At 45.4% G+C, this 20643-nt stretch overlaps 2 protein-coding genes across 3 annotated transcripts in view; both read left to right on the top strand.

The window, feature by feature from the left end:
* Positions 1–2363, top strand: part of LOC129813248 (ninein-like) — a 54592-nt gene extending 52229 nt beyond the window's left edge. For both annotated transcript variants that reach the window (XM_055865547.1, XM_055865548.1), the window contains one exon: positions 1520–2363. In XM_055865547.1, coding sequence (XP_055721522.1) covers positions 1520–1585 — 66 coding nt within the window. In that variant the 3' untranslated portion in view covers positions 1586–2363. The remainder of the gene's footprint in view (positions 1–1519) is intronic.
* A 2644-nt stretch (positions 2364–5007) lies between these two features.
* Positions 5008–19115, top strand: LOC129813249 (protein salvador homolog 1-like). Its single transcript, XM_055865549.1, has 5 exons — positions 5008–5543; positions 6097–6606; positions 14307–14577; positions 15423–15578; positions 17812–19115. The coding sequence occupies exons 1-5, from the start codon at positions 5450–5452 to the stop codon at positions 18032–18034; spliced, it is 1254 nt and encodes a 417-aa protein (XP_055721524.1). The 5' UTR covers positions 5008–5449; the 3' UTR covers positions 18035–19115.
* Positions 19116–20643: the final 1528 nt, after the last annotated feature.

Below are 20643 nucleotides of genomic sequence, written 5' to 3' on the forward strand. Positions count from 1 at the left end.
CACACAACACTTCCTCCTGTACCCTCTTTTTACTTGATCACACAACACTTCCTCCTGCATCCTCTTTATACTTGATCACACAACACTTCCTCCTGTATCCTCTCTTTACTTGATCACACAACACTTCCTCTTGCATCCTCTTTATACTTGATCACACAACACTTCCTCCTGTACCCGCTTTTTACTTGATCACACAACACTTCCTCCTGTACCTGCTTTTTACTTGATCACACAACACTTCCTCCTGTATCCTCTTTATACTTGATCACACAACACTTCCTCCTGTATCCTCTTTATACTTGATCACACAACACTTCCTCCTGTACCCTCTTTTTACTTGATCACACAACACTTCCTCCTGCATCCTCTTTATACTTGATCACACAACACTTCCTCCTGTACCCGCTTTTTACTTGATCACACAACACTTCCTCCTGTACCTGCTTTTTACTTGATCACACAACACTTCCTCCTGTACCCTCTTTTTACTTGATCACACAACACTTCCTCCTGCATCCTCTTTTTACTTGATCACACAACACTTCCTCCTGTACCCCCTTTTTACTTGATCACACAACACTTCCTCCTGTACCCCCTTTTTACTTGATCACACAACACTTCCTCCTGTACCCCCTTTTTACTTGATCACACAACACTTCCTCCTGTATCCTCTTTTTATGCCCCCCCCCCCCTTAACAAATGAGGGATTTCAGTAACAGAACATTTCAGTCAGTAACAAGTAAGAAACTAAATGGCTGTAATGATGTGGCAGCTTCTGAATGGACAGCGCAATAATACTGTGCAGTGGTGCCTTTTCTCTGCAGTAGGGAGGAGAGACCGTGTGCACTCGCTGTCACTTTTTTTTTTACCAGTGTGACCATCGGGCTCGAGTCCATTTGTGTGATCGAACGGTGTGCTTAAAGTATCAGACAAGCTCACTGCATATGTAGTTGATTTGATTCCAACACATAGGGTGTGTGTCAGTTTAAACATTTCGACCAATAGATTGTTCGTAAGAACAGGACGACCCTCGTCGACCAAGATTATTTTGTTGTTGTCTGGGACAGGCATAGTGTGTGGAAGAGTTGTACATTCTGGGTTTGGTTGTGTTTTCTCTAGATTCACCATCGTTTACATTTACATTTAAGTCATTTAGCAGACGCTCTTATCCAGAGCGACTTACATTTAACCTTTATTTAACTAGGCAAGTCAGTTCAGAACAAACTCTTATTTTCAATGACGGCCTAGGAACAGTGGGTTAACTGCCTTGTTCAGGGGCAGAACGACAGATTTGTACCGTGTCAGCTCGGGGATTTGAACTTGCAACCTTTCGGTTACTAGCCCAACGCTCTAACCACTAGGCTACCCTGCCGCCACCATGTCTGTCACTTTCTATTCTGGTGGGGGTTGGTGCTCAGATTGCACACCTAAAGCCGAGCTACGCCTTGAAGGTTAAAAGACTAGAGGCCTGGATGGAGGGGTGAGCCCTGGTGAAGTGTACCTGCCTTTCTCTCTCCAGGGTGCTGCAATGCCAGAACAGAGGGCCGCACATGCAGACAGCTACCGGAGGATCGGTGGACTCTGACTGACAGCAGCTTGGCAGTTTCAAACATCCCCTAGTCCAGTTTCCTTACTTTCCGTCTGTCCTCCTAACCCCAGCCCCACCTGATTCTCCAAGACTCATCTCCCCTGAATTCTCTACCTGGCAGTTTCTAACCCCAGCCCCAACCCAGTCCTCCTCGCCTAACCCCAGCCCCAACCCAGTCCTCCTCGCCTAACCCCAGCCCCAACCCAATCCTCCTCGCCTAACCCCAGCCCCAACCCAGTCCTCCTCGCCTAACCCCAGCCCCAACCCAATCCTCCAGGAATTCCCAGAATTTCCCCATATCCCACTTGCTTGAAGCACTGGAAGAAGGAAACTTCTGGGAGCTTGTTACTCTGCCTTCCGTCCTTATAGGAGATAACCAGTGATTTGAATGGGGTGTTAGATTACAGCTCAGGGTAAAGGGATGTGTAATGAGTGTATGCATCCACTAGGTGGCGTATGAGAGTAACAGGCTAGTTTTTTGTAATTTTCCTCAAATCAAAGTGCTTTCTTCAGCTCTTAACAGCAGGTGAACTGTTGAGTCAAACAAATGATCATGAAATATTCTCTGATTTCAGTAGATTCCTTGTTCCAACAATGTATTATGTGAAATATTTTACAAGATATTTCATATTGATATTTTTTGCACTTAACCCTCAATATCAATTGATTTAGATTTTTGTTTATCTTTGTCACATTTAGGATTTTAATAACCTTTTTGTTGGCGAACATGCTCACCTCTCACTACAGGTACGGTACATCTGAAAGTACTGTGGTTTATTGTTTTACCTGTTCCTCACACTCCACCTGAGCCCCTCACCCCTACCCACAATGCCCTACCATTTTACCTGTTCCTCACACTCCACCTGAGCCCTTCACCCCTACCCACAATGCCCTACCATTTTACCTGTTCCTCACACTCCACCTGAGCCCCTCACCCCTACCCGCAATGCCCTACCATTTTACATGTTCCTCACACTCCACCTGAGCCCCTCACCCCTACCCACAATGCCCTACCATTTTACCTGTTCCTCACTCTCCACCTGAGCCCCTCACCCCTACCTCCCGTACCCTACCACTTGACTCTTTCCTATAATAATACATTACATTTTGTAGAGCGCTTTTCATTTCCAGACGTAAATCCCAATGCTCTTTACAGAGAAACCATTCAAAGAAAAAAGCTTTAGTGAAAGAACTAAATACATTAGGTGAGGTTTGAAGATACTTTAATTTATTAATTCAACCATTAAAAAACAAGCACACACAACTTGGAAAAAGCCATACATGCACATGAGATAAATCATGGAGGATAACACACAATAAAGTCTGGGACTTATTTCCATTGTGATCCTCTTGAAACAAGAGGGTTAGTCAAGATCCAACACGGTTGAACACAGTATTACAGCGAGATATAAAAACAAAGCAGAACAACATCTCATCATACACAAGACACACAGAATAATAAAGGAGGCGACAAGGACGGAACAGTAACAGACAACACAACATAGATGACAGAAAGTGAAACACAGTTTGAAGAAGTGTTTTTCTGCGTTTCTTTGGGGACTGCAAGGAGTCTTTGATCATTTGACCGGAGTGAACCTGAAGACTGTTTGGGGCTGAGGAGGACACTGAGTTATTGGGGACCAGAGGCATTGAGGGTTTTTGAAGACTAACAGGAGGGTTTTGAAGTTGGTTTTGAATTAGGTGGGTAGCCAGTGGAGGCTAGAATGGGGTGATGTGGGCAGATCTCCAGGTTTCTGTGTGGCGCTGTTCTGCAAAATCTGCATCCTGTGGCTGCTTTTTGAGGGCGTAAACCATCAAGGAGGACATTGCAGTCATCGACGAGGGAGGTAACCAGCAGGTTTGGAGAGAACAGGTGATGTTTCTCAGGTGAAATAATACTTTTTTTGGCAGATCTATTATTTATTTTTTTGTCCGAGAAAGTGGGGTGTCCAGTAACACTCCAAGGTTGGAGACTGAGGACGACGGAGTGGCCGCAAAAGACTACACTCTACCTGAGCCTATGCCCTACCTGAGCCCACCTGAGCCCTAGCGTTTCGCTACAATCGCAATAACATCTGCTAACCATGTGTATGTGACCAATAACATTTGATTTGATTTATTACCTATCAACTGGTCCTAATGTATCAGCTAGGTGTGTGCTAAACAGGGTTGGAACTACAGTGTTACACTACCATTCCATCTACTGGCATACCCAAGCCCCAATACTTGTACATTACAGCATTATCATCGACCCTGAGCGATATACTACAAAGCAGAATCAATGAGTTAGCCATGTAACTTTGATAAGCAACCAGAAATAACTGTTTTACTTTATTGTTGATTAAAAAAGCTGAACCTAGAAATGTATTTTTGGTTTTGTTAAATGAGACCATGCCCATTTCAAGCTCATCTTTATTACAAAATAAAACGTTATATCAGAATATTTAGGCAACTTAGCTATCTAACGCTTTGATCCTGCTTTGCCGTGTACCCCTCTGGTTCTGTTCTCTCCAGTCCAACACCAGCACTTGCTTTACCACTGTCAGTAAAGTATTACACCAGCATCTTCTTATTCATTTAAAGTATGAAAACATTGCAGATGTTTTTATTTTAATTGTGGCATTTACAAATGTTTCAAAGTGTTTATTTTTATAGAGGAAAACTAGTGCTTTACATAGCAGAAGACATTCCATGCCTATCAAATTAACTTTTAATTGAATCTCCAGTTTTGGAGCATTTGTATTAATTCTCATCGTACTAGCTACAGGACAGCTCTGAGGGTTATTCAGACGTTCACTTATTGTCCGTTATTTACACATTGTACTGTATGTCCCACATGTCACATACCTAATTTTAAGAATACAGTACCTTTTTTAGTTTTAAGGTTTTTCATTCATCTTTCAATATAATATTAGGGAAAAAATTTGCATATAACTTATTTGTATCCAATAATAAATGTTTGTTTCAGTTTGTCCAGTTTGTCTCAAAGAATGTTAAATTGATCACAAAAGTTGTCACTGACGATGAGCGAAGTTTTTTTTTTTTTTACAACTGTACCAGAAAACATTCCTGATAATGAATGACTGAATGACAGCCCATTCTCATATGGTATGTGAGGATGTTTGTTGGTATTTATTCAGTTGGGCCATCCCTTCAAAACAGACTTTGACAAGAGGCTACTTGGGATGGTGCAGAGGTCTATTTGGCCACAAGCAAGTGATATCCTTCAAACCACAAAAAAAAAATACAAAAAATAAAAGATACAAAAAGAAACGTATTTAAAAAAATATATCTAATAATTAAAATATATATATATAGTTTAAAAAAACTTTTTAACCCCCTTTTCTCCCTGTTGTATTTTAAACTGTGAGCAAATGTAGCTACGGTATGACTTCACTGTGGTATTCCCATCCCACAACCCTCCGCGGGCTGGCTGGAATGAATTGTGGAGGCGTTGAGCAGTTTGTGTGGAGTGGGGTGATGACATGGGCTGGGTGCTGGATAAGTCCACTGAATGGAAAAGCAACTTCGACTTCAACTGGCTTGGAGAAGAAAAACAGTGATTTAACGGGGCGAAAATACTTTACTTAAGCAAAACTGGCTAGAATTTGTTGATACAAGCAATCGTTCTGTTTTGTCTTTTGTCTAGATTGTCAGAAAATTAGCAACAGGTATGCGTAAATTAACTAACGTTAGCTAGCCAGCTAACGTTAATAATCAAGTCTGTAGTTAATTAGCCTTGCTAGCTAGCTATCTAACGTTAGCTAAAATGTACACACTTCTGATTGGAAGGGACGCTCGTAGTTTTTGGGGAACTTTCCACGAGTTTATTACATTGCATTGATGTCTCATTTTTGAGTTATGCTTTCAAGAAAGAAAAGTAAAAGTGAGGCGTCGAAACCAGCGGAGGTACACGGGAAATATGTCAAGAAGGAGACCTCACCAGTCCTGAGAAGTAAGTTGGCTGGCTAACTAGCTACCTAGGTTAGCAATGTCTCTTCGTTCACTTTTTACAAGTCGTGAGTTTTTGGTCATGATGATACCCAAGCATAAGAAGCTTGGTAAACATAATATTTAATAGTTACTGTGTCTTCTGCATGTCTAACTAGCAGCTAGCTTGCTAGCGTTTGCCAAAGTTGATATATATGCGGCTAACTTGTTAGCTGGCTCTGGTCCCAAGCGCGATTCGGCTAACTAGTTAGCTAGCTCTGGTCCGGAACGTTACATTAATACATCCATTGTTGATTTCCTAACATTATTTTGTTGAGTCAAAGGCTTTAGTTACTAACCAAAGACTAAAGATGTTGGTAGAGCGCGGATGAGTCCGAACTCTAATCTGTATGCCCAGAATGTAGAGACGGATTCCCGGGATCTTTGTGTCAATGATAAGATTCTGTGGATTGGTAAATGATTGTAGAATACCCAACTTTTTCACGCTTGTAGTCCCCCCCCCCCCCCCCCCCCCCCCCCCCATGTTCTTGACACATACACCTGTTGGTCTGTTTCAGATCTCATGCCCTCATTCATCCGACATGGACCCACTATTCCCAGACGCACAGAGGTCCCTCTGCCGGAGCCAGGACCCTCAGCTTACCCAGTGGGACCCAGCCCTGAGCCTGTGGTGGCCCGCAACAAGAGCTTCATGCGCGCCCCTGTGCAGAGACCACCCCACGAGGTGGCTCGGAGGGAAAGCCATAGGATGTCAGCCCCTCCGTACTTACCACGTAGCCTGGGAGATATAACCCACGAGTACGGAGGCTCCTCACAGTCCTTCCTCACGGACGTGAGCCCCGCGGCTGAGAACGGGGACACTGGACGCTACTACTACCCTCCGCCTCCGGAGCCTTACTACGACAGCCAGCAGCAGCAGAGACGGCCTCAGCCCAGGCCACAGCAGCCCAGAGCACCTGAACGCTTCCATGAGGACTATAGATACTATGAACACAACGAACATCCAAACTTCCAAAGACTACCACCACAACAACACACCTCCCCGACCCCCAACAGACCGCCAACAGGTAAGCATAAAGTGGTGGTTTCCCCAGACATAAATTAGTCTTAGTCCTGGATTAAAAAGGAAAATAAAAATTTTGAAACTATCCCAGAAATCACCCCAAATAAGTCTTACTTAATACTTTAAAAAAAAAAATATCAGTTGAACCCATTTCAATTGGATACAATATGATGAGGGTAAAGAATATGAAACCCGCACACTGCTCTTGCTAGTATCACTGCTCATTATTAAGCTTTACGTATCGGCCTCAAGGACTACGTCAGAGCTGCTTCTTCTTCTTTTTTTTGTTTTTGAAAAGCTCTGACGAAGTCCTTGAGGATAATACGTAAAGCTTAATAAAGAGCAGTGATACTATCCAGGAGCAGTGTGCGGGTTTCTTTTTATCTTTTTCTCTCAACTTATTCAACTGTTACCATGCACCTTTTTTGAAATTTGATACGTATTTAATAAAGGAGCATAACAAATCTATGACTTAGTCATAAGGAAACGTTGTAATTTATTGTAAACAAGAAGAAAATTATGACTAAGGCCTTAATTACCCACATCAGTAAAAAGCCACGTTTTCCCAGCTGAAAGACAATGGCCAGAGCTTAGCCATGATGTTGCACAACGATTTAAGTCAAGTCATCATTTTTAGTCAACGTATAATGTATTTGGGCTTGAAGTGACAAATCTGAACTGCCCACTACAAATCTGTGTGATTCCTATGATATGACATACAAATTATTTTAGGTCTACATTTTTGTTTTAGGACTGGGTTTTATTTTAATGTTACCAACCTCCAGCACGGCATTGTTTATTATTCAGAAACAGCTGCAAAGTTATTTTTCTTCGTGACTGAGATGAGCCAAACATCCTTGTGTCCGCTAGGATATGGGGAATAATAGGTTGACATTGCTTTGCTCATTGGATGTGGTGAGTAGGCAGGCAGCTCATTGGATGTGGTGAGTAGGCAGGCAGCTCATTGGATGTGGTGAGTAGGCAGGCAGCTCATTGGATGTGGTGAGTAGGCAGGCAGCTCATTGGACGTGGTGAGTAGGCAGGCAGCTCATTGGATGTGGTGAGTAGACAGGCAGCTCATTGGATGTGGTGAGTAAGCAGGCAGCTTATTGGATGTGGTGAGTAGGCAGGCAGCTCATTGGACGTGGTGAGTAGGCAGGCAGCTCATTGGACGTGGTGAGTAGGCAGGCAGCTCATTGGACGTGGTGAGTAGGCAGGCAGCACATTGGACGTGGTGAGTAGGCAGGCAGCACATTGGACGTGGTGAGTAGGCAGGCAGCTCATTGGACGTGGTGAGTAGGCAGGCAGCTCATTGGACGTGGTGAGTAGGCAGGCAGCTCATTGGACGTGGTGAGTAGGCAGGCAGCTCATTGGACGTGGTGAGTAGGCAGGCAGCTCATTGGACGTGGTGAGTAGGCAGGCAGCTCATTGGACGTGGTGAGTAGGCAGGCAGCTCATTGGACGTGGTGAGTAGGCAGGCAGCTCATTGGATGTGGTGACTAGACTACATATTCAATGGTTAATTCCTGGACTGCCACTCTTCAGAATGAGCATGAATGCATTGGCCGTGGAGCTATATTGTAACTAGTCAGCACAGTTTATAAACAGGTGTAGAAATGAGTATTTCTTTGCTGCTACCATTTGTTCCGGGTACTCAGCAGATCCTTGTTTTTTTGTTTGTTTGGATAAAGCCTTAAGAGAAAGGGGTGGTGCCGGTTCAGTTAAACCTCACTGTTTGGATCTTCAAAATGTAGTCTGGCTGCAAACTAGTAATTTGCAGACTGAGTGGGACCGCCCTTCCCCAAGTCAAATACCTCAATCCCAGACTGCTTCATTTCAAATGTTGACTTCCAAAAGTCTTTCTCTGTGTGTACAGTAATCCGGAAGAGTTGATTTGACGCACCGTTTGGCATCTCAATACACCGCATCTGCCTATGTCGGTCTTCCCATCCGCAGTGTAAAATGGCAGAGCTACAGCTCTGTTTGTCAGACCCAGGAGATGTCCTGAAAATCTGTCTTCTCACAAACATGTGTAGCGTATACGACCCCCCCCCTCTGTCTGTAGCGTCCAAAACTGTTCGGGCAACAAACTAATATGACCCTACTATGGGATGAGGAGACTCTCACAAACACAATGGTGTTCTGTTTTTAAGGTAACCCGGTACCAGGTTTAAAAATTGATTGGGATTATGTTAGTAGTTTTGTGACAACAACAACAAAAAGTGGTAAAAGTGTAGTACCAGTCAAAAGTCTGGACAAACCTACTCATTCCGGGGTTTTTCTTTTCATTTTTACTATTTTCTACATTGTAGAATAATAGTGAAGACATCAAAACTATGAAATAACACATATGGAATCATGTAGTAACCATAAAAGTGTTAAACAAATCAAAATATATTTTAGATATGAGATTTTTTTTTAAGTAACCACCCTTTTTTTTGATGATAGCTTTGCACACTCTTGGCATTCTCTCAAAAAGCTTCATGAAGGAGTCACCTGGAATGCATTTTAATTAACAGGTGTGCCTTGTTAATTTGTGTAATTTTTTCCTCAATGCGTTTGAGACAATCAGTTGTGACAAGACACATTTTATGTTATTCTAAAATATATATATTTTTTAATTAAAACATCTAGACACAATACCCCATAATGACAAAGCGAAAACAGGTATTTGGAAATTTTAGCAAATTTATTACAAAAATAAACAGATGCTTTATTTACGTAAGTATTCAGACCCTTTGCTATGAGACTTGAAATTGAGCTCAGGTTCATCCTGTTTCCATTGATCATCCTTGAGATGTTTCTACAACTTGGAGTCCACCTGTGATAAATTTCAATTGATTGGACATGATTTGGAAAGGCTCACAGCTGTCTATATTAGGTCCCACAGTTGACAGTGCATGTCAGAGCAAAAACCAAGCCATGAGGGAATTGTCCGTAGAGCTCAGAGACAGGATTGTGTCGAGGCACAGATCTGAGGAAGGGTACCTAAAATTGTCTGCAGCATTGAAGGTCCCCAAGAACACAGTGGCCTCCATCCTTTTTAAATGGAATATGTTTTGAACCACCAAGACTCTTCCTAGAGCTGGCTGCCCGGCCAAACTGAGAAATCAGGGGAGAAGGGCCTTGGTCAGGGAGGTGACCTAGAACCCGATGGTCACTCTGACAGAGCTGTGGAGTTCCTCTGTGGAGATGGGAGAACCTTCCAGAAGGACAACCATCTCAGCAGCCCTCCACCAATCAGGCCTTTATGATAGAGTGGCCAGATGGAAGCCACTCCTCAGTAAAAGGCACATGACAGCCCGCTTGGAGTTTGCCAAAAGGCACCTAAAGGACTCTCTGACCATGAGAAACAAGATTCTCAGGTCTGATGAAACCAAGATTAAACTCTTTAGCCCGAATGCCAAGCGTCATGTTTGGAGGAAACCTGGCACCATCCCTGACGGTGAAGCGTGGTGGCAGCATCATGCTGTGGGGAAGTCTTGAATGTCCTTGAGTGGCCCAGCCAGAGCCCGGACTTGAACCTGATCAAACATCTCTGAAGATACTTGGAAATAGCTGTGCAACAACACTCCCCGTCCAACCTGACAGAGCTTGAGAGAATATGCAGAGAAGAATGGGAGAAACTCCCCAAATACAGGTGTGCCAAGCTTGTAGCGTCATACCCAAGAAGACTCTAGGCTGTAATCGCTGACAAAGGTGCTTCAACAAAGTACTGAGTAGAGGCACGGTACTTATGTAAAAGTAGATAATTCATTTTTTTTTGTAAATTAGCTATTTATAAAACATTTTATTCCATTTTAGAACAAGGCTGTAACCTACCAAAATTTTGAAATAGTATGAATACTTTCCGGGGTATGAATACTTTCCGGGGTATGAATACTCACCGGGGTATGAATACTTTTTGCCTCCAGAAAATATTCATACCCCTTAACTTATTCCGCGTTGTGTTACAGCCTGAATTAAACATTTCTCACCCATCTACACACAGTACCACATAATGACAGTGAATCTTGGTGTTCTCTGGCAAATGCCAAACGTCCTGCATGGTGTTGGGCTGTAAGCACAACCCCCACCTGTGGACGTCGGGCCCTCATACCACCCTCATGGAGTCTGTTTCTGACCGTTTGAGCAGACACATGCACATTTGTGGCCTGCTGGAGGTCATTTTGCAGGGCTCTGGCAGTGCTCCTCCTTGCACAAAGGCGGAGGTAGCGGTCCTGCTGCTGGGTTGTTGCCCTCCTACGGCCTCCTCCACGTCTCCTGATGTACTGGCCTGTCTCCTGGTAGCGCCTCCATGCTCTGGACACTACGCTGACAGACACAGCAAACCTTCTTGCCACAGCTCGCATTGATGTGCCATCCTGGATGAGCTGCACTACCTGAGCCACTTGTGTGGGTTGTAGACTCCGTCTCATGCTACCACTAGAGTGAAAGCACCGCCAGCATTCAAAAGTGACCAAAGCATCAGCCAGGAAGCATAGGAACTGAGAAGTGGTCTGTGGTCACCACCTGCAGAATCACTCCTTTATTGGGGGTGTCTTGCTAATTGCCTGTAATTTCCACCTTTTGTCTATTTCATTTGCACAACAGCATGTGAAATTTATTGTCAGTGTTGCTTCCTAAGTGGGCAGTTTGATTTCACAGAAGTGTGATTGACGTGGAGTTACATTGTGTTGTTTAAGTGTTCCCTTTATTTTTTTGAGCAGTGTATATACCTCAATTTGGATGACGTCCTCCTTCTCTCTAAACATTACATATTTATTGCTAGGCAAGAAATTAAGTGACGCGGGCAATAAACTGTTCCTTCTCCCTTAATGTGACCTGACCGGACCTCTATTCCTCACTAAACCACATCTCTCCACCCTTATCAGTGCCTGCAACCATGTGATTATCTTTCCTTCACTCAGTACATTCCAAGCTTAATTGCCTCCACCATATACATTCCTCTCACACATACCCATTAACTTCTGGTGTAGAAACCAGACTACAGCCCTCAATATTTCAATAGGATACATGATCATTTAACTTAGCCTAGTTAAATCAAATAACAATAATAATAATTAACACTATTCCAAGGTTAGGAGTCAGAACCCAGAATCCATCAAAACTCAACATGTAAAGAAAGTCTTGGTCCAATATTTCATGAGCTAAAATAAAACATCCCGGAAATGTTCCATACGCACAAAAAGCTTTTCTCTCCAATGTTGTGCACACATTTGTTTACATCCCTGTTAGTGAGCATTTTTACTTTACGGAGATAATCCATCCAACTGACAGGTGTGGCATATCAAGAAGCTGATTTAAACAGCATGATCATTACGTAGGTGCACCTTGCGCTGGGGGACAATAAGGCCACATTACAATGCCACAGATGTTTTGAGGGAGCGTGCAATTGGCATTCTGACTGCAGGAATGTCCACCAGAGCTGTAGCCGGAGAATTTAATGTTCATTTCTCTACCAAGCCGCCTCAAGTCGTTTTTAGAGAATTTGCCAGTAGGTCCAACCAACCGCAAACCACGTGTATGGCGTCGTGTGGGCAAGCGGTTTGCTGATGTCAACGTTGTGAACAGAGTGCCCCAAGGTGGCGGTCGGGTTATGGTATGGGCAGGCCTAAGCTACGAACAACGAACACAATGACATTTTATCGATGTCAATTTGAATGCACAGAGATACCGTGATGAGATCCTGAGGTCCATTGTTGTGTCATTCATCTGCCGCCATCACCTCATGTTTCAGCATGATAATGCACGCCCCCATGTCGCAAGAATCTGTACACAATTCCTGGAAGCTGAAAATGTCCCAGTTCTTCCATGGCCTGCATACTCACCATATCAATCAACTTTACCCCCAGGCAGGATATAACCCCACCCACTTTTCCAAAGCACAGCCCCCAACCCACTAGAGGGATATCTTCAAACCACCAACTTACTACCCTGAGACAAGGCCAAGTATAGCCCACGAAGACCTCCTCCACGGCACGAACCCGAGGGGGGCGCCAACCCGGACAGGAAGATCACGTCAGTGACTCAACCCACTCAAGTGACGCACCCCTCCTAGGGACGGCATGGAAGATCACCAGTAAGCCAGTGACTCAGCCCCCGTAATAGGGTTAGAGGGAGAGAATCCCGTAGAGCATGTTTGGGATGCTCTGGATCGACGTGTACGTCAGCATGTTCCAGTTCCCGCCGATATCCAGTAACTTTCCACAGCCATTGAAGAGGAGTGGGACCAGATTCCACAGGCGATTCCACAGGCCACAATCAACAGCCTGATCAACTCTATGTAAAGGAGATGTGTCGCGCTGCATGAGGCAAATGATGGTCACACCAGAATGCCGACTGGTTTTCTGAAACACTCCCCTACCTTTTTTGTTTTAAATTGACAGAATTCATACATTTTCAGTCATTTTAAATTGTAAAGTCCGTTTACACAATACCACCTCTTTCTAATCTGGGATGTCAATTTTGATAAAATATTCAATAGTTTTCTCTGTGTATTTTGGATGGAATCAAGGCATTAGAATGTGCCAGAGGACACCCAAAATATTGATCTTTCGTAAAAATGTTTTGAAGGCTTGGCTGTCTACTTTTTCTAGGTGGCTGGCTACTCCCAGTACTGTTACTAGTATAGATTGAAACTTTTGGGGGGATTTACTAGTTATCCCAGGTAATTTCTCTTCTCGGACAATGCTCTGGAACAGACTGAACCAATGTTTCCCTTTCTGTGGACGGAGGAGGGTATTTTTTGTGGAATGCGCATTCCAGTCCTTCACTTACTCGCTGGCTAAGAGCACTAATCGTGGTGTCGTCCATCACTCACAAGCAGAATTGATCAGATTCCAGCTGACAAATGTGCTGAAAAAATATCTACTCTCTATTTTTGATGCTGCAGTTCTCATTTGAGCCTGTAAAATGTAATTTGATATAATTTCCATGTTAACGGACCCAATGAGCACCAACCAATGACGTGTGTGTGTGTGTGTATAAACCCCTGGATTGCTGATGTTATGTATTGGCCAGGCTTTGGAGGAGCAGTCCTCCATAGAAATGAATGGAATTCTAAAGTATTTCAATTAAATGTTAAAGGACAAAATAAAATGTATTTTTTGTTGTTGTAGTGGGAACATTTCGATTTTTTTTTTAAACACTTTTTTTTATCATACTTTAAGGATTTTTCATTTTTAGCCTCACAATTTTAAAGTATGCATTTAAAGCTGAAATATGTACTTTTTTTGGGGGGGGGGTAACCTGACAATTTCCATATAAATATGTGGTATAGTAATTCTCATTGAAACATGCTTCCCGTTGTTAAGTTTAGTTTTTTTTGCATATTTTTAGTTTTGTACACCAGCTGAAAAATACAATGGGTTTTGATTATGTAAAATATATATTTCTCAGCGGTGTAGATGGTACAATGATTCTCTACACTATAATACTTTGCTTGTTTTGTCACAAACTGAAATTAGGCGAACTATTAGCACTACACAGCTGATTTAAATAATTAAAAGCTTGATGATGATGATGATGATGAGTTGGTTATTTGAATCGACTGTGTAGTGATAGGGGCAAAAACCCTTAACGTGCACCCAGTGGGCCCCAGGACTGAGTTTGGGAAACCCCGCTCTAGGTAATAGGGTGTCATTTGGGAGTGGGACACAGCCTAACTGTTCTCCTCTGCTCTCCTCCTCTCTGGGTCCCCAGGTATCGGTCTGATGCAGGCTAAGTCTCTGGGGAACCTGTCCAGTCCGAGCGGCGAGGACCTCCCCCTGCCCCGTGGTTGGACGGTAGACTGGACCATCCGAGGCAGGAAGTACTACATCGACCACAACACCAACACCACCCACTGGTCCCACCCCCTGGAGCGGGAGGGTCTGCCCCCTGGCTGGGAGAAGGTGGAGTCGGCTGAGTTTGGAACCTACTACGTAGACCACGTCAACAAGAGGGCCCAGTATAGACACCCCTGTGCTCCTAGGTAGGCTGTAGAGACAGACAGACTCTACCCCTGTGCTCCTAGGTAGACTATAGAGACAGACACTGTGCTCCTAGGTAGACTGTAGAGACAGACAGACTCTACCCCTGTGCTCCTAGGTAGACTATAGACAGACAGACTGTGCTCCTAGGTAGACTGTAGAGACAGACAGACTGTGCTCCTAGGTAGACTGTAGAGACAGACAGACTGTGCTCCTAGGTAGACTGTAGAGACAGACAGACTGTGCTCCTAGGTAGACTGTAGAGACAGACAGACTGTGCTCCTAGGTAGACTGTAGAGACAGACAGACTGTGCTCCTAGGTAGACTATAGAGACAGACAGACTGTGCTCCTAGGTAGACTGTAGAGACAGAGATACTCCACCCCTGTGCTCCTAGGTAGACTGTAGAGACGGACGGACTGTGCTCCTAGGTAGACTGTAGAGACAGACAGACTGTGCTCCTAGGTAGACTGTAGAGACAGACAGACTGTGCTCCTAGGTAGACTATAGAGACAGACAGACTGTGCTCCTAGGTAGACTGTAGAGACAGAGATACTCCACCCCTGTGCTCCTAGGTAGACTGTAGAGACGGACGGACTGTGCTCCTAGGTAGACTGTAGAGACGGACGGACTGTGCTCCTAGGTAGACTGTAGAGACGGACGGACTGTGCTCCTAGGTAGACTGTAGAGACTGACGGACTGTGCTCCTGTGCTCCTAGGTCAGGGAGGAAATGTTGACTTCTTCTTTGTTCTCTTTTTTAAACCATTTTGTTTTTGACATGATAAACTCGACTCCTGGCCTCTGTCCATACTTACTGTCCAACCCCCTCCTCCTCCTTCTGCTCCAGCGTGCCTCGTTATGACCAGCCCCCTCCCTTGCCCCCTCCGGTAGTGTACCAGCCTCGCCCCTCAGAGAGGAACCATCCAGTGATGGTCCCAGCCAACCCGTACCACACGGCAGAGATCCCTGACTGGCTGCAGGTGTACGCCCGCGCCCCGCTCAAGTGAGTAACCTCCACCTGGCTGTCCTCCATATAGCTGTGGGGATTTACCCCCATTCTTGTTTCCATGGCTGAGGCAGTGGGGAAAGCCTGGGGCTCGATACTCTACTCCTTCTCATAACTTGACAACTTGCATAGGTTCAATATCCTGGAAAAGGTTATTGTGTTTATTGATGTAGTGACGGCTATATTAGAGGTTCTTGTCACCTTTTACTGTTGCTGTAAAGGGATTTTACTGTTGCTGTAAAGGGATTTTACTGTTGCTGTAAAGGGATTTTACTGTTGCTGTAAAGGGATTTTACTGTTGCTGTAAAGGGATTTTACTGTTGCTGTAAAGGGATTTTACTGTTGCTGTAAAGGGATTTTACTGTTGCTGTAAAGGGATTTTACTGTTGCTGTAAAGGGATTTTACTGTTGCTGTAAAGGGATTTTACTGTTGCTGTAAAGGGATTTTACTGTTGCTGTAAAGGGATTTTACTGTTGCTGTAAAGGGATTTTACCGTTGCCGTAAAGGGATTTTACCGTTGCTGTAAAGGGATTTTACTGTTGCTGCGTTGCTGTAAAGGGATTTTACCGTTGCTGTAAAGGGATTTTACCGTTGCTGTAAAGGGATTTTACCGTTGCTGTAAAGGGATTTTACTGTTGCTGTAAAAGGATTTTACTGTTGCTGCGTTACTGTAAAGCGTCTTTGGGTTTTAAACGAGCATTATTCAAGTCCTATGTATTATGATTACACTTCCCTGTGATGTGGACTTTCAGGAGGCAGACAGGATGTGGACAGTGAGGAGGCAGACAGGATGTGGACAGTGAGGAGGCAGACAGGATGTTCAGGTATAAGGATGTGGACTTTCAGGAGGCAGACAGGATGTGGACAGTGAGGAGGCAGACAGGATGTGGACAGTGAGGAGGCAGACAGGATGTTCAGGTATAAGGATGTGGACAGTGAGGAGCCAGACAGGATGTGGACAGTGAGGAGGCAGACAGGATGTTCAGGTATAAGGATGTGGACAATCAGGAGGCAGACAGGATGTTCAGGTATAAGGATGTGGACAATCAGGAGGCAGACAGGATGTGGACAGTCAGGATGTGGACAGTCAGGAGGCAGACAGGATGTGGACAGTCAGGAGGCAGACAGGAAGTTCAGGTATAAGGATGTGGACAGTCAGGAGGCAGACATGATGTGGACAGTGAGGAGGCAGACAGGATGTTCAGGTATAAGGATGTGGACAGTGAGGAGCCAGACAGGATGTTCAGGTATAAGGATGTGGACAGTGAGGAGCCAGACAGGATGTTCAGGTATAAGGATGTGGACAGTCAGGAGCCAGACAGGATGTTCAGGTATAAGGATGTGGACAGTCAGGAGCCAGACAGGATGTTCAGGTATAAGGATGTGGACAGTGAGGAGCCAGACAGGATGTTCAGGTATAAGGAGGAGCCAGACAGGATGTTCAGGTATAAGGATGTGGACAGTCAGGAGCCAGACAGGATGTTCAGGTATAAGGATGTGGACAGTGAGGAGCCAGACAGGATGTTCAGGTATAAGGAGGAGCCAGACAGGATGTTCAGGTATAAGGATGTGGACAGTCAGGAGCCAGACAGGATGTTCAGGTATAAGGATGTGGACAGTGAGGAGCCAGACAGGATGTTCAGGTATAAGGATGTGGACAGTGAGGAGCCAGACAGGATGTTCAGGTATAAGGAGGAGCCAGACAGGATGTTCAGGTATAAGGAGGAGCCAGACAGGATGTTCAGGTATAAGGAGGAGCCAGACAGGATGTTCAGGTATAAGGAGGAGCCAGACAGGATGTTCAGGTATAAGGAGGAGCCAGACAGGATGTGGACAGTCAGGAGCCAGACAGGATGTTCAGGTATAAGGAGGAGCCAGACAGGATGTTCAGGTATAAGGAGGAGCCAGACAGGATGTGGACAGTCAGGAGCCAGACAGGATGTTCAGGTATAAGGATGTGGACAGTCAGGAGCCAGACAGGATGTTCAGGTATAAGGATGTGGACAGTGAGGAGCCAGACAGGATGTTCAGGTATAAGGATGTGGACAGTGAGGAGCCAGACAGGATGTTCAGGTATAAGGAGGAGCCAGACAGGATGTTCAGGTATAAGGATGTGGACAGTGAGGAGCCAGACAGGATGTTCAGGTATAAGGAGGAGCCAGACAGGATGTTCAGGTATAAGGAGGAGCCAGACAGGATGTTCCGGTGCTCACCTCTCTCTTCCACCAGGTATGACCACATCCTGAAGTGGGAGCTGTTCCAGCTGGTGGATCTGGACACGTACCAGGGCATGTTGAAGCTGCTCTTCATGAAGGAACTGGAGCGCATCGTCAAGTCCTACGAGGCCTACCGTCAGGCCCTGCTGTCTGAGGTGGACCAAAGGAAACCGAGGCAGCAGTGGTACGCTCAGGCCCAGCAGCAGTTAGGCAAGAACTTCACAGGGAACATGTGAACTGGGTCGTAATTCACTAGGAAGCAAACAGGGGGACAAAACAAGGACGGACCTACCTGAATTTGTCCAATAATAAACCAGTTGGTTGTTGCTAAACAGTTTGCTACGATGTGCACTAATGAATACAACCCTGAACTGACTGGAAGGAGGTAATGGACTCTGTGGCTAGCTCGACATGGGACTTCAAGGACTCTCATTCTACACTGTTCATATGAAGTTTAGCCCTGGGGAACCGTTGTCCCACCCCTCTGAGGTTACTACAGTAGGGAAGCTCCTCCTCCTGAGGTTACTACAGTAGGGAAGCTCCTCCTCCTGAGGTTACTACAGTAGGGAAGCTCCTCCTCCTGAGGTTACTACAGTAGGGAAGCTCCTCCTCCTGAGGTTACTACAGTAGGGAAGCTCCTCCTCCTGAGGTTACTACAGTAGGGAAGCTCCTCCTCCTGAGGTTACTACAGTAGGGAAGCTCCTCCTCCTGAGGTTACTACAGTAGGGAAGCTCCTCCTCCTGAGGTTACTACAGTAGGGAAGCTCCTCCTCCTGAGGTTACTACAGTAGGGAAGCTCCTCCTCCTGAGGTTACTACAGTAGGGAAGCTCCTCCTCCTGAGGTTACTACAGTAGGGAAGCTCCTCCTCCTGAGGTTACTACAGTAGGGAAGCTCCTCCTCCTGAGGTTACTACAGTAGGGAAGCTCCTCCTCCTGAGGTTACTACAGTAGGGAAGCTCCTCCTCCTGAGGTTACTACAGTAGGGAAGCTCCTCCTCCTGAGGTTACTACAGTAGGGAAGCTCCTCCTCCTGAGGTTACTACAGTAGGGAAGCTCCTCCTCCTGAGGTTACTACAGTAGGGAAGCTCCTCCTCCTGAGGTTACTACAGTAGGGAAGCTCCTCCTCCTGAGGTTACTACAGTAGGGAAGCTCCTCCTCCTGAGGTTACTACAGTAGGGAAGCTCCTCCTCCTGAGGTTACTACAGTAGGGAAGCTCCTCCTCCTGAGGTTACTACAGTAGGGAAGCTCCTCCTCCTGAGGTTACTACAGTAGGGAAGCTCCTCCTCCTGAGGTTACTACAGTAGGGAAGCTCCTCCTCCTGAGGTTACTACAGTAGGGAGGCTCCTCCTCCTGAGGTTACTACAGTAGGGAGGCTCCTCCTCCTGAGGTTACTACAGTAGGGAGGCTCCTCCTCCTGAGGTTACTACAGTAGGGAGGCTCCTCCTCCTGAGGTTACTACAGTAGGGAAGCTCCTCCTCCTGAGGTTACTACAGTAGGGAAGCTCCTCCTCCTGAGGTTACTACAGTAGGGAAGCTCCTCCTCCTGAGGCTACTACTGTAGGGAAGCTCCTCCTCCTGAGGCTACTACTGTAGGGAAGCTCCTCCTCCTGAGGCTACTACTGTAGGGAAGCTCCTCCTCCTGAGGCTACTACTGTAGGGAAGCTCCTCCTCCTGAGGCTACTACTGTAGGGAAGCTCCTCCTCCTGAGGCTACTACTGTAGGGAAGCTCCTCCTCCTGAGGCTACTACTGTAGGGAAGCTCCTCCTCCTGAGGCTACTACTGTAGGGAAGCTCCTCCTCCTGAGGCTACTACTGTAGGGAAGCTCCTCCTCCTGAGGCTACTACAGTAGGGAAGCTCCTCCTCCTGAGGCTACTACAGTAGGGAAGCTCCTCCTCCTGAGGGTACTACAGTAGGGAAGCTCCTCCTCCTGAGGTTACTACAGTAGGGAAGCTCCTCCTCCTGAGGTTACTACAGTAGGGAAGCTCCTCCTCCTGAGGTTACTACAGTAGGGAAGCTCCTCCTCCTGAGGTTACTACAGTAGGGAAGCTCCTCCTCCTGAGGTTACTACAGTAGGGAAGCTCCTCCTCCTCTGTTTTGTAGAGACAGGAAGATTACAGGCTGACAGATCTGCTTGTTTGAATGTCCATAAAAGACTATAATAAGACGACGGGTTGAGATTGTGCCTTTTCATCAGAGGCAGCACTTGCCTGTTATTTTTTTTGCTTTGTTAAAATTATATTTAAAACATTTCCATTTAAAGGACCAGCAGCGTTGCCTTAGGAACTCGTTTCCATATGAATTCTGTTTCATAAATGTTTTTGTAATTGTAGCCCGCCCCATAAAACAGAAAGGATATTATTGAACTTTTCAACAATTTTAATGTGATATATTGTAATTGTCATCAATACTTCCTTTTTTATAAGACAATCCTCTAAAACGTATGTAATTGTCTTACAGGAGATTTTGAAGTTCTGATATGGAACAGGTCTTCATTAAGACCTGGCGCTTTGTAGGATACAGTACAGCGTTCCATGTCAGGAACTTGGCTCTGTGCATCACTATAAGTCATACTTCATGATTTAAAACACATAAGCTACTGGAAACATATCTTCAGCCCAAATTACACCCTATTCCCTATTAGCCCTGGTCAAAAGTAGTGCACTACATAGGGCAGTGTTTTCCTGGTCCTCCTGTACCCCCAAAAGTACTCCAACCCTGGTCCTCCACTACCCCCAAAAGTACCCCAACCCTGGTCCTCCTGTACCCCCAACCCTGGTCCTCCTGTACCCCCAACCCTGGTCCTCCTGTACCTCCAACAGTACCCCAACCCTGGTCCTCCTGTACCTCC

The sequence above is a fragment of the Salvelinus fontinalis genome, chromosome 16, assembly GCF_029448725.1.
Source record: "Salvelinus fontinalis isolate EN_2023a chromosome 16, ASM2944872v1, whole genome shotgun sequence".
NCBI lineage: Eukaryota > Metazoa > Chordata > Actinopteri > Salmoniformes > Salmonidae > Salvelinus > Salvelinus fontinalis.